Source organism: Mesoplodon bidens, assembly GCF_964165515.1.
Source record: "Mesoplodon bidens genome assembly, chromosome: 15".
Lineage (NCBI taxonomy): Eukaryota > Metazoa > Chordata > Mammalia > Artiodactyla > Ziphiidae > Mesoplodon > Mesoplodon bidens.
In genome coordinates, this window is record NC_138171.1 from 48,472,412 (window position 1) to 48,485,279 (window position 12,868).

Genomic DNA, 12,868 nt, shown 5'->3' on the forward strand with positions numbered 1-12,868 from the left:
CTGAATGGATGACCCATAACGTCCCCACTAGAGGACGGAACCAGAACGCGCTGCTTCTCAACCCACCACTCCACCACATGCCCAGCCACATACTCCGCCCTTCAACCACAAACCAGCACCTCCCACCCGCCGCACACTGACCTACAGCACCCTGCCACGCGTCCTAAGCCACATTCCAAGCACATTCTGTACTAAAACATATACACCCCTTCAGCACAGCCCTCACCATGCCACACTGCACACTGACTACAACAGGATCCACCAGTCAACTCACTGGCTGGTGGGACCCCACAGAACCATGATGTAGCCCCTGCTACACCGTGGTCCAGCAGCATCCTCTCACCTGGGATCATGCTAGAAATGCAGCATCTCAGGCCCTACCCCAGACTGGCTGAATCAGAATCCACAGTTTAATCAGATGCCCAAGAGACTCTGTATGCACATTAAAGTTTAAGAAGCTCCGCTAGGCTGCATCATGGCACCTGTAGCATTGGCTGGGCAACGACAGACTGCGGAAGTCACAGCCCCCTCCATCCAAAGTCCAACAATTCATGCATTGCATCATCAGATCCTTCATCACACAACCAAACGATGCCATGACAGATACAACTCAGCACCCAAATTATAGCCCTTTATAAATAGGGTAGCTTACACAACAACCAATTTATTTGAGACACACTGCTGTACATGAGAAAAACACCCTGTGCTCTAATATATGTCTCTAAAGAATCCAGTATGTTCCTCAGCACAGTGCATTGCAGCATCCTATTTGACAGCCTTTCATTTAATCACTCATTTATTCAGTAAAAATGATTAAGCACATGTTATGTGCTCAACCTTATGCTAAGCACTGGGATCCAACCCTGAAAAAGACAGTCGCAATCTTTTAGGCTCGCCAAAAAGACAGACCTTACACTGAACAAGTAATTACGACAAAGTGTGATGAGTTTGTTGATGGGACACTAGCAGATGATCCCTACTCAGGAGTCGATAAGAGCCTCCCTGCGTGGGTGACGGTCTAACGATTTGATGAGGAGGAAGGAGGGAGGCACCAGGAGGATGGGGGATGGAGGGAGCATGGGAAGGCTTTGGGGTTTCCAGGTAGCTGGCTCCACGTGGGGAAAGCCAGGAAGGGAAGGGAAGGCACTGCATGTTTGAGGAACTGAACGACACTCAGAAATGCCAGTTCTCGAAGTAAGGAGTCTGGGGAGGCAGCAGAGACTGGACCTGGGGAGACTCTAAAAGCCATATATGCTAAGGAACAGTAGACATTATCCCGGGGCTGGCAGAGAGCCATCGGGGGGCTTTAAGCAAGAGAGTGACACGATCAGATGCACGTTAAAAAAATTACTCTTGTACCCGAAACAATACATGAGGCTAATGTGTTTCAGTAGTTTCCAATGCTACTCTGCGAAGAGCTCTTGCCACAATAAACGAGAACGACTTTAAAAATCCATTTAAAATTATTTTAATGAACCTCCAATAATAGCACCCTTCACTGATGTTTGAATATAATCCTCTGTTATTGCCCCATGTTTTTTGTTTCTCTTGCTGCACTCTATTTAATAGCATGCGTGAATCAGGAACACTGACAGATACATGCATGCCTTTTAATATCCCGCGAGGCACATGGAACTCTGCACACACTCACCGCGGGCCTTTCAGAAGGTGTGGGGAGGGGGAAATGTGAAATCCGGGGGGGGGGAGGGTGCGGGGGGAGGGGCTCTAAGGCTGGCAACTGCTGTGTGAAAGGCATATGCCCAGATTGAATCAGATGAGTGGGTGGTGTATTCATTATTATGTTTATTTCTAATTCACCCTAAGAAAATCAAGGGCAGTGCCTCTTCCCCTCAGAGCTGGTTGTAGAACATCTTGAAGTCTATAGCCCAGTCCAGTCACTGTACGTTGAAAGTCACTGTTAAACCCACATGAGGCATTTCAAGACATTGGCTGGTTGGAAACCATATCCAATATAGAACAGTTGAAGGATCCTGTAGATCATCACTAACTATTGTAATCTTTTTGTATTATCAATGATAAGAACAGCTTATTTTTCCTGAGCACCTCCTCTGAGCCAGGTTAAATATTCAAAGTATTTAACCAGTCAAAATGGGCTCTGGTTGTCAGTAGCCAGTACTAACCGGCTAAACTTCAACCTGACTTTGAGTGATCATTATCCTAGAGGTTATAAACTGACAGCCACATATGGTTCATGGGTGTGTTTTATTTGACCTGATTTGTGTTTAATTTTTAAAACTTGTTGCTGACATATTTATAAAAATAGTGAGATTTCATATGAAAATCCCAATGAGGATGGAGCAATGCAGAGCCTGCATCCCCACAGGACCAATCTGGCTAGCCCAGTGCCTGGCTCATAGAAGGTTCTCAGGAGAAGGTAGCTATTATTATCATGGATAATATAAAAAGAATACAATAATTAGTAATGAGCCACAGGATCCTACAACTGGTCCGCTGGAGATGAACACCCACCGAGCCCTTGAGAGCCACCAGCTCCCCTGTCTGCCCCTCTCCCCACTACTCCCACCTCCCTCACTGACATTACCTGCCTGGCCTCTGTAGCTACCTGTTCCTGGAAGGTACCACCCCTCACTCAGACTGTGTGAGAACCAGTGTCTTCCTCTTAAAGAGATTTCTCTCCTTGCCACATTCCTTTGGCCTCTGTCTAGCTTCCCTCCCTGAGCATTTTTTTTTTTTTTTTTTTTTTGCGGTACGCATGCCTCTCACTGTTGTGGCCTCTCCCGTTGTGGAGCACAGGCTCCAGACGCGCAGGCTCAGCGGCCATGGCTCACGGGACCAGCCGTTCCGCGGCATGTGGGATCTTCCCGGACCGGGGCACGAACCCGTGTCCCCTGCATCGGCAGGCGGACTCTCAACCACTGCACCACCAGGGAAGCCCCTGCCTGAGCTTTTGACCATGAACTCCACAGCGGTGATTCCCAGCCTGGAGTGTTTATCAGATTCCCCTGGAGAGCCCCACCCCCAGGGTTTCTGATTCAGGAGGTCTGGGGCAGGGCCTGAGAATTTCATTCCTAAAGTTCCCAGTGATACTGCTGGTCTGGGGACCACACTTTGAAAATCACTGCTCTACACATAAAGAATGAACCTCAAATGTCAGTGGCTCAATTCCGGTGGGGATGGGGGCATTTGCATCTTTCCTCTGGCCAAGTGAAGAGAGATCAGTCCACATTTTGAGACCTCATGAAGAGCCCCACAAAACCCAAATGGGTTCTGTGTGCCACCTTCAAATTCCCAGTTTCCTGAATGGAGAATCCACTCTTCTCTTCCAGATTGCTTTTTGATCTTTTGTTATATAACAAAAGTGATGATACTGCCTATGACATGCAGGTGTACACATGAACCCCAAGTGTACACATGGACATTATCTTAGGGACTAGCACCAGCAGGACTCAACACTGTTCTGCCCCTCAAAGACTCCGCACCCAACACAACGACCAATGTGTGACACGCCGCTAACAAAAATCATCAACTACCCCAGAGGGTCTACTGTGTACCGGGCACGTACTGAGTGCTTTATGCATTATAAGCCTCCTGTGATGGAGAAACTGTTATCATCGTTGTACTACAGACGATGCAGCAGAAGAGCAGAGAGGGGAAACGACTCGTCCAAGTTGTCCAGATGCAGAATAATCAAGGGATGGTTTGCTGGACCCACTGTATGCACTGAGGGTCAGACACTATTAGGAATATTGCACTCAATCCTGTGTCTGTATTTTAAGATGGATGTTGATTACCTGGAGGACAACAGGCACCCGAGGTGATCTCACACGGGACATGCTTGCAGGTGGAGGAGGGGCGTGCTTAGCCTGGAAATCACAGGATTCAGGAGTATAAGGATGTGCTACAGAGAAAGAGGCTCTGGTTGATAGAACAGGACCCAGTGATGGCAATTCTGGGGAGGCTGATTTGATATCAATATACATGTTGGCAACAATTAGAAGGACCACAATGTGGAACTGGCTGCCTCTAAAAGGACCCTGTATCTGAACACCAGGAAGTGTCCAGAGAGACACAGGATTCATCAGGGATGCTGTGATCCTAACCATTAGGGATGCGCAGGACCGGCGAGATGACAGAAGCAGCTGGGAGGCTTCCTTAAGCTACATGTCCTTCGCCCCGGGCATCCTGGTTTGCCTCTAACGGAGCCAGACTCTCTGAATCCTCGCCTCCTCACACACTGGCTGAGTGACCTTGGACAGAGCACCGAACCCCTCTGTGCTTCCATTTGCTCTTCCATTACATGGAGGCACTTGCATAATAGGTTGTTGTGAGGATTTAATCAGATGCTATGTGTGAAGTGTTTAATATGGCCAGATAAGTGGCCAAGAGATTAATAATAATGGTATCAAAACAAGCACCATTATCACTGTCATTTTCTTCATCTTAACATCTGAGACCCTCACAATTTCAGGTTTCAATGACAATGTTTCTGCTCACTTTTCAGCCTCAGTCGGTAGTTTTACAACCCATAATAAAGTCACCAGGTCTCCGCTGTACTTAATCTAACAAAGAAATATCCTCCCAGTAGAACCACGGTTCCGATTAACTCAGGGGTAAACTCCTCCTCCCTGCCGAGCCTTTGGAGATGGAAGCACTACCGTGTGCACACAACTGCAGGAAATGTGAGCCCTTTACTATGCTATTCTGACAGTTCTCTGAGAGCTGTGTCTATGCCCAGAGCCTCCAGGAGGGCTACCAGCACGTCACTTATTCTGGTTCGCCTTGGGTGGGAGCTGGCTGGTGGTTCTGTCTTCTTTACTGACTCAGATGGAGTGTATATTTCAGAATTAAATTTAAATGCTGTTGAGATAAACAGCATGCCCTTTTCAACGTCAGTATGAAGAGAAAATGACACAGTCGAACCAAGGAAAGAACGAGAGCAAAATTAGATTCTTTATCGCTGTCCAAGAATGGATCTGAACTCTGCTCACCCGAGAACCACTCCCCAAACGTTGCCAGCTCAGACAGTTACAATAATTCAATCGATAAAACAAAAACTCGATGTCCATGGTCTTTCCCACATTTATAGAGGCCGTGCGGATGGAAATCTCCGTTTTTGTACCCACTGCCTTTGAGTATAAATGTGAGCACTCACAGATCGAGGTCCACTCCTCGGAGGATACCGAGGGCACACGCATCGGAGAGAGAAAGAGCGTGTTATGACGTGGACCCAATAACCAGAGAGAACGGTTTACTTACGGCTTTCGGCTTATATGGGGGTTGAATCTCTTTGCGTTCAAGTTTCTCCCAGTCAATATACCGGAAAAACGCGTGCTCTTTGATGTCACGTTCACCTTCAGGTCCACAACCCAGACGTTTGCCCGGATGTTTGGTCATCAGCTTCAAAAGAAAGAGAAACGTGGAATGTAATGAATTTCAGAACAGGAAACGTGGGACTCTCAGAAATGATCACTCCTATGAATTAGGGAAGACAGCGCGAGGAAGAGTCCCAACTAATCTTTATTTTTTGCTTTTCATCCCAGCAGTAATTTCCTAGCCAGGTCTTTTTTTTTTTTTTTTTTTTTTTTTGTGGTACACTGGCCTCTCACTGTTGTGGCCTCTCCCGTTGCGGAGCACAGGCTCCAGACGCGCAGGCCCAGCGGCCATGGCTCACGGGCCCAGCTGCTCCGCGGCACGTGGGATCTTCCCGGACCGGGGCGCGAACCCGTGTCCCCTGCATCGGCAGGCGGACTTTCAACCACTGCGCCACCAGGGAAGCCCCCTAGCCAGGTCTTTCTAATAGGAGGACCCGACAGTAGTGCCTGCTGCCCCCGGTCCCAGAACAAGATCCCTTATGGTTAATCAAACTTCAGCCCGAATGTGGCCCTGAACTTCAAGTTAGAACTGTCACATGATTCATTTTGATTTACGAATGAGGTTTACGCAGTTACTGATGCATTTAATGAGAACAGTTTCAATATCTTCAAATTCCCCTCCTGCCACCACGAGGAAACTGGAGTTTGACCAAAGCAAAGGGCACGTTCATTCAGATAATATTTGCATTTCTCAGTAAAGCACTTGTGAAAATGACAAGTCAGAAGAAAAAATATTAGTCAAATGGACCCAAGTTTCAAGTAATTACTTTCCAAAAGCTCATTAAATAGTCAAAACCTAGCCCAGCTCATTTCTCTTGTATCACACATTACAGTAAACTCCGCTGAGGTTTCTTTGGTGTCCCATTTAAATTACTTAATTATCAAAACCCTCCATCTTTGGGTCTCTGAGCCAGTGCTAAATAGCAAGATGAATAGATGCTCCAAGATGAAACCAGACAGGCTTCCTCTTGTAAATGAACCCAAAGCAGCATGAAAATATCTCTGATCTGAAGACTTCAGCAAATGCACAGAGAGTAAAGACCGAGGAGTTGATGATTAATTAAAAAAAAAAAAAAAAGATCGGCAAGAGGCCATCAAAAGAAGAAACAAAACAATTGGAACATACAAGACCAAGAAGCTTCCCCATGAGCTACCTGACGCCAAGTAGCTCATGACGGTACTCCTTAGATTTTTGCCCAGGGCTTCAGGATTATGGGGGAAGGGATGAATCCAGCAATTCACACCTACTCTGTTGTACATTTAGCTCAGCCTGATTCTGGCTACAGATAATTTGTCATCAGAAGCTACCCTCCTACACACACACACACACACACACACACAAGCACATACTTTCCCTATATGCTTTACCTTCCAGGGGAAAAATAACTGGGCACTTAAGTTCTAAGCTACTTCTTTATTTATATATTATATGCCTGGTCTTACCTGATTCTCACAATAACCCAATGAGTTGGGTGTATTACTTTTTACCATTTGAGTGACAAGGCAACTGACACAGAGAGTAGATGGCAGAGCTGGGACTGGATCTCACCTCTGCTGACCTCTGAACCTTGAGTTTTTAGAGAAATAGATTACATGTGGTTCCCCAGGGATATCTGTGGCCTGGCTTGGTCAGGAAAAGTTTATGTAGGGCAAGGAAATTGGGCCAAGCCTTGACATTTGTATAGGATTAGGATGGCAGGAAAGAAAGGGTTACGAGGTCTTGGTTAGCACAACCAGTAACCCTATCAATAACGGCTTCCGTGTCCTGAGCACTCCCTATGTGCCCAGGCTCTGTGCCAAAGGCTTCTCAGCTGTAACATATCACTCTTTCATCTCCACAACAACACTTTCAGGCCTCAGAAACTATTATCCTCATTTTCCACATAAAAAAACTAGGTCCTGAAAAGTAGTCACCTACTCAAGATCACACAGCTAACCAGCAGAACTATGCTTCGAACAGATCAGCCTGACCCAGAGTCTTGAAGCTCCATCTTACAGTTTCTTCTTGTTTTCACCCTAATGTGTGGCCAATTGGGGCATCTGTCTGCTTTAAGTTTGTACAAAGTGGGAATGGTGATCTGAGCAAACGTACACTGATTTTTTTTTTTTTTTTTTTTTTTTGCGGTACGCGGGCCTCTCACTGTTGTGGCCTCTCCCGTTGCGGAGCACAGGCTCCGGACGCGCAGGTTCAGCGGCCATGGCTCACGGGCCCAGCTGCTCCGTGGCATGTGGGATCTTCCCGGACCGGGGCACGAACCCATGTCCCCTGCATCGGCAGGCGGACTCTCAACCATTGTGCCACCAGGGAAGCCCACTAATTTTTTTTTTTATGGCGGAAAATAGGGTCTTTAATGGGATGGAAAATAGGACATTTTCAATTGCAATGGCACTGTTTTCAAAAACCTAGCTCACTTTCCATGTAGGCAGGAGAATGCCAGGCGAAAGAAAACCACTGCAGTAAACACCCAGCACTAATGCGAGGCTCTGCTCAGCTCCTGCATGCTGAACTCCTGTGCCCAAAGCCAGCCATGCAGACAGCTGGACTTAATCACTCTTCCGATCTCTGATCACCTCCCAGACAGATCCCCTGGGGCCCGCGGTTCAGGAGGAAGCATTTGGCTGTTCACTTGAGCATCACCCCTTCTCTGGAGCATCAACCTTGAAGAAAAAGCCCACGCGGGCCTCAGCCGACACAATTCAGAAAGGTCCCCAAACCCAATAGTAAGAAAGTCACCCTCGTTAATCCTGAAGGTTATGGGTCTGAAATTAATAGAAATCTGCTCTACCAGGGAAACTGCTAATTGGAGCTGAAGCTGAATGCAGCTGACCTGGAAAACCCTCTCCTCCATGACCCACTTAGAACCCCAGCTGTCTAAGCAGGCAGAGCTGTGAAGGGGAAGGTCTTGAGCATGTATCGAGCACCTACTATTGTGCCAACACCACGCAAAACGCTTAGCTCTTCTGTTACCTCATTTAACACTCTCCAAAACTCTGTTTAATTAAGGATTAATATTCCATTTTTGGAGATAAACAGAAGTCCACAGATGCAAAGTAACATGCTCAAGACCATGCACCTAGGAAGTGAAAGGGTTGAAATTTGCAAATGGTCTTGAGCTCCAAAATCTGCCACTTTAAAAATCCCCATCTCGGGCTTCCCTGGTGGCGCAGTGGTTGAGAGTCCACCTGCCGATGCAGGGGACACGGGTTTGTGCCCTGGTCCGGGAAGATCCCACATGCCGCGTAGCGGCTAGGCCCGTGAGCCACGGCCGCTAAGCCTGTGCGTCTGGAGCCTGTGCTCCGCAACGGGAGAGGCCACAACAGTGAGAGGCCTGCGTACCGCAAAAAAAAAAAAAAAAAAAAAAAAAATCCTCGTCTTGGGAGATGCAAGCTCAAAACACAAGAGGAGGCTAGCATGTAACATAGCAGTTCCAGCATTAGTAATAGTAGGAGTAATAACCCAAGGGTTTTAGAGCAGAGTGCCAGATTCTCTTCTAAGTGATTTCCTTGTAATAACTCATCTAGTCATCAGAGAACCCTATGTGCAGTCCCATAGGTGTGTCCTCAATCTGTAGACGGAGTTGAACAACTTCCCGGTCATCATAGGGCTAATAATGCTGGAATTTGAACTCACATGGGGATTTTTGTCCAGAAAAATCAGGATAGGAGAGGGCACATTCTATCTAAAGAGACACTGGCTTCCAATTCAGCTGACTGATGTCTTACAGGAATGACGGACCAGGATGGAGAGGTCAGATTTTTCAAGAGAAACTGGACAGCTGAATGTTTATGGGAAATCCCCTGATCTTTAAATGTTGGCAATTCTTTTTTTTTTTTTTTTTTTTTTTTTTTTTGTGGTACACGGGCCTCTCACTATCGTGGCCTCTCCTGTTGCGGAGAACAGGCTCCGGACGCACAGGCTCAGCGGCCATGGCTCACAGGCCTAGCCACTCCACGGCATGCGGGATCTTCCCGGACCGGGGCACGAACCCGCGTCCCCTGCATCAGCAGGCGGACTCTCAACCACTGCGCCACCAGGGAAGCCCAAGGCAGTGGTTTTCAAGCGACTTTTTTTTTACAATACAGATGCCCAGACTTACTCTCTGGGGTGAGGCTGAGGTATGCGCTTTCTGAAAAAGCACTTCGGGTCATCCTGATGGCACCAACGGGGAGGACCACTGGTCTCCAGGGACTCACCCAGGTCACTGTGAGCACATCCTGGCCGAACACAAGATGCATAACAAGCAATCCTTACCCCAAAACATGTGTCCTGCTTTGTTCACAGGTGCAATTTGCATACATCACAATGTACAAATGTGCGAATTTTTCAGCCATTTGTGGGTTGGGGAGGGAGTGCGGGTTTGGGGACACTCAGTTTGGGTCAACTTATCTAGAGAATTCCTTAAACTCAATACTGCTTGATATTTTCTTAGGACAAAAGTCACACACTCCTAGTATTAACTAAACATGTAGGCCCCAGTGCAGAGTGAAGCTGACGGATTCGTGCCACAGAGCTCTTGTGTACCTTCCCCTGGGTTCCAGCTCTTTGGCAAAGTCTCTGTGCTTCCTACCTCATTCATTCCATTAGCATTCCCCTGTGCTGGCTTAGAGCCTGGAGCCCAGCCAGCAGCAAGATGCTATTGCAGGCAGTCCTCCACGGTGCTTCTGTGCAAATTAGAAAAAAGCTCCCTTTCCTCTGGGCGGTAGCAGCTCTGTACCAGGCTCACAGGCTGGCAAGTGGGTGAGGGGTGGAGTTCAGCCTCCACTGCCCCTCCCCCGCCCTGGGCAAAGCATCCTTGTGCAGGGCACAACCAGCACCCCTGTAGGTGGTGGTCCTGGCCGCAAGCTGTAAGGGGCTCACTCACCCCTTTGCAGATGGCCACAGCTTCCTTGGACATGGACTTTGGATAAGCCACGTTGTGTTCCATGATAGACTGGAAGAGTTCATCTTCATCCTCCCCTTCAAAGGGTGCCTGTGGGACAGAGGATAGGGTGGGAGAAGGAGTCCTGCCTGAACCTCCCCCAACTGCCCCAAAACAACAAGCGCAGCTCCCTGGGGTCCACAGCAAGGCCACACTTCCAGGGAGAAGATAAGGAAAACTGGTGAACAGACTAGGGTAATAACCCCAAGGTCATGGAAGTCGCAGAGGTTCAGATCTATGAGCTGGTATCAAGCTGACACTTTCTCCTAAAGAAACCATGAGGATGGCGATGGGGGAGGACTTTCCTTACAAATCACTTAAAATTCAGTTACCTGCCCAGCCAACATCTCATACAGCAGGACTCCGAATGCCCACCAATCCACGGACTTCCCATAGGGCTGATAAGCAATTATCTGGAAAACAGAAGCCATCTGTCAGGGAGACTGCAGGTTCTTGCAGCGGCTGAGACTGAATATGCGGTTCTTTTACAATAAGAGGGAGCATCCCTGGGGGCAGGGTGGTGGGGGTAGAGCTCCTCCTTTGCCTGTCACCTGCCTATTGTGAAAGATTAAATTGGCTGTCACAGTCCCAGATGTGGGTCTCTGTCTAAAAGAGTCAGCAGGGAGCCCAGTGTCCACCCAAGCTATTTCTTTACCTAGGAAGATGGACATCCTTTTGCAGAGATACGCGCAGGTGGGGAAAACATCTGTGGATGTCACATTGCCTTTTTAAAGCACCTAGTATGGTTGTGTTATTTTCAATTTTAATACAGTGAGCGTGGCATTTTAAAGAAGAAAACCCATCTTCGTTTCTCATTCCTAAAGTAATAACATTTACACAACAATGTGAATATATTTAAGGCTACTGAACTGTATGCTTAGAACTGGTTAAGATGGTAATGTGCTTTTTTGCCAAAATTAAAAAAACCTTTTAAGTTAAAAAATGTAATAGCATTTATTACTCTTTTACTATTTATTTAAAAATATAGATAAGCTACGAGAATGCAATTAAAATCACCCATAATCCTTTATCAAGAGAGAAATTATGATTGATATTTGGTCTATTTCCTTCTAAGTTTTTTTCTATTAATATATATTAAGCTCTGTGTGTAGGTATGTGTTTTACATAAATACTTTAATGTGGAATTTTAATAAAGTATTTTATTCATTTAGAATTTCCATGCTAATATCTGTACATCAGCATAATCAGCTTTTACCTCTGCATAATGTTCCATTGGATGGATATACCAAAATCTATTTCATCAATACCCAACTGATTAGGTTTCTTCCACGTAATTAGATATCTGGACATTTGTTCAATTTTTTTTTTCCTTAAGATAAATTCCTAGGAGTAGAACTGGTGGATCAAATGGTACACATAGTTTTAAAGATTTTGCTATTTATTACCAAATTTCCAGAGCATGGCAAAGTCTAGAACAGCTGTGTGACCATCCATCAGGATGTAGGGGTGTAAAACTAACTGTATCAAAGGGATTAGAAGGTGATACAGCAAAGGTTAAGGGCTGAGGATTGAGGGCCAGACAGTCCAGACTTGGAATCCTGACTGCTGTTTCCCAGCATGTGACCCTGGGGGAAGTTACTTAACTTCTCTAAGTCTCAGTTTCCTCATCTACAAAATGAAGTTTATAATAATATCTCTGTCATAGGGTTTTGTGAGGATGAAAAGAAATATGTGCCTCTCACTTATTATGCCTCGAAATGTCAGCTATGACTCAAAAGTTCTCTAATTCGGTCATGGTTTGTTTTACTCAACACATGTGTCTGAGCAACCTTGGCTATAAAGTAACTGTCCGTTTATCCAATTCCATCTCCCACCTCGGCTTCTGCCCTGAAATCAGAGGTGTCCTCTGAGGAAAACTGACTTCAAGGGATGAAGAGAAAGCTTTCTGGGAGAACACCTATTGCAAGTGTTTAAACACTTTTTTTTAATATAAAATCAATTTAATAAGTCTATTTCATAAGTATATGCAGCACACATTTAACTGTTAGGCATTCCATTTTTCTCCATTATTAGGAATAATGCAATACATACTCTTGTATGTCTTTTACTACATGCAGGCACTATTTGAGTAAATACAAATTGAATAGAGAGGTGATCAGGTCGTTAAAAATATGAATCTTAAATTTAAGAAGAATTGCCAAATTAAACTCTCAAGTGGCTGTGCTAATTTATACTCTCAGCGCTTGTGTGTTAGAGGATCTGTGTCCCCACACCCTCAACACTTTTAAAGTACTTCATGTCTCCTTCGATTCTCATGACAACCTAACAAGTTAATCCTTTTACAAAGGGAAATAGAGCCTGCGCGAGGTGAAAGAAGTAGCCGATACACTACCAAACGTAAGATAGATAGCTAGTGGGAAGCAGCAGCATAGCACAGGGAGATCAGCTCGGTGCTTTGTGACCGCCTGGAGGGGTGGGATAGGGAGGGTGGGAGGAAGGGAGACACAAGAGGGAAGAGGTATGGGAATATATGTATATGTATAACTGATTCACTTTGTTATAAAGCAGAAACTAACACACCATTGTAAAGCAATTATACTCCAATAAAGATGTAAAAAAAAAAAAAAAAAAAGA

At 46.0% G+C, this 12,868-nt stretch overlaps 1 protein-coding gene across 2 annotated transcripts in view; it reads right to left on the bottom strand.

Annotated features, from left to right (window-relative positions):
- PRKCB (protein kinase C beta) overlaps nucleotides 1–12,868 on the bottom strand; it is a gene marked incomplete at its 5' end in the record, with an annotated part of 314,098 nt that overhangs the window by 21,759 nt on the left and 279,471 nt on the right. For both annotated transcript variants that reach the window (XM_081257427.1, XM_081257426.1), the window contains 3 exons: nucleotides 5,239–5,379; nucleotides 10,217–10,324; nucleotides 10,606–10,686. In XM_081257427.1, the coding sequence (XP_081113553.1) occupies nucleotides 5,239–5,379; nucleotides 10,217–10,324; nucleotides 10,606–10,686 (330 nt within the window). The remainder of the gene's footprint in view (nucleotides 1–5,238; nucleotides 5,380–10,216; nucleotides 10,325–10,605; nucleotides 10,687–12,868) is intronic.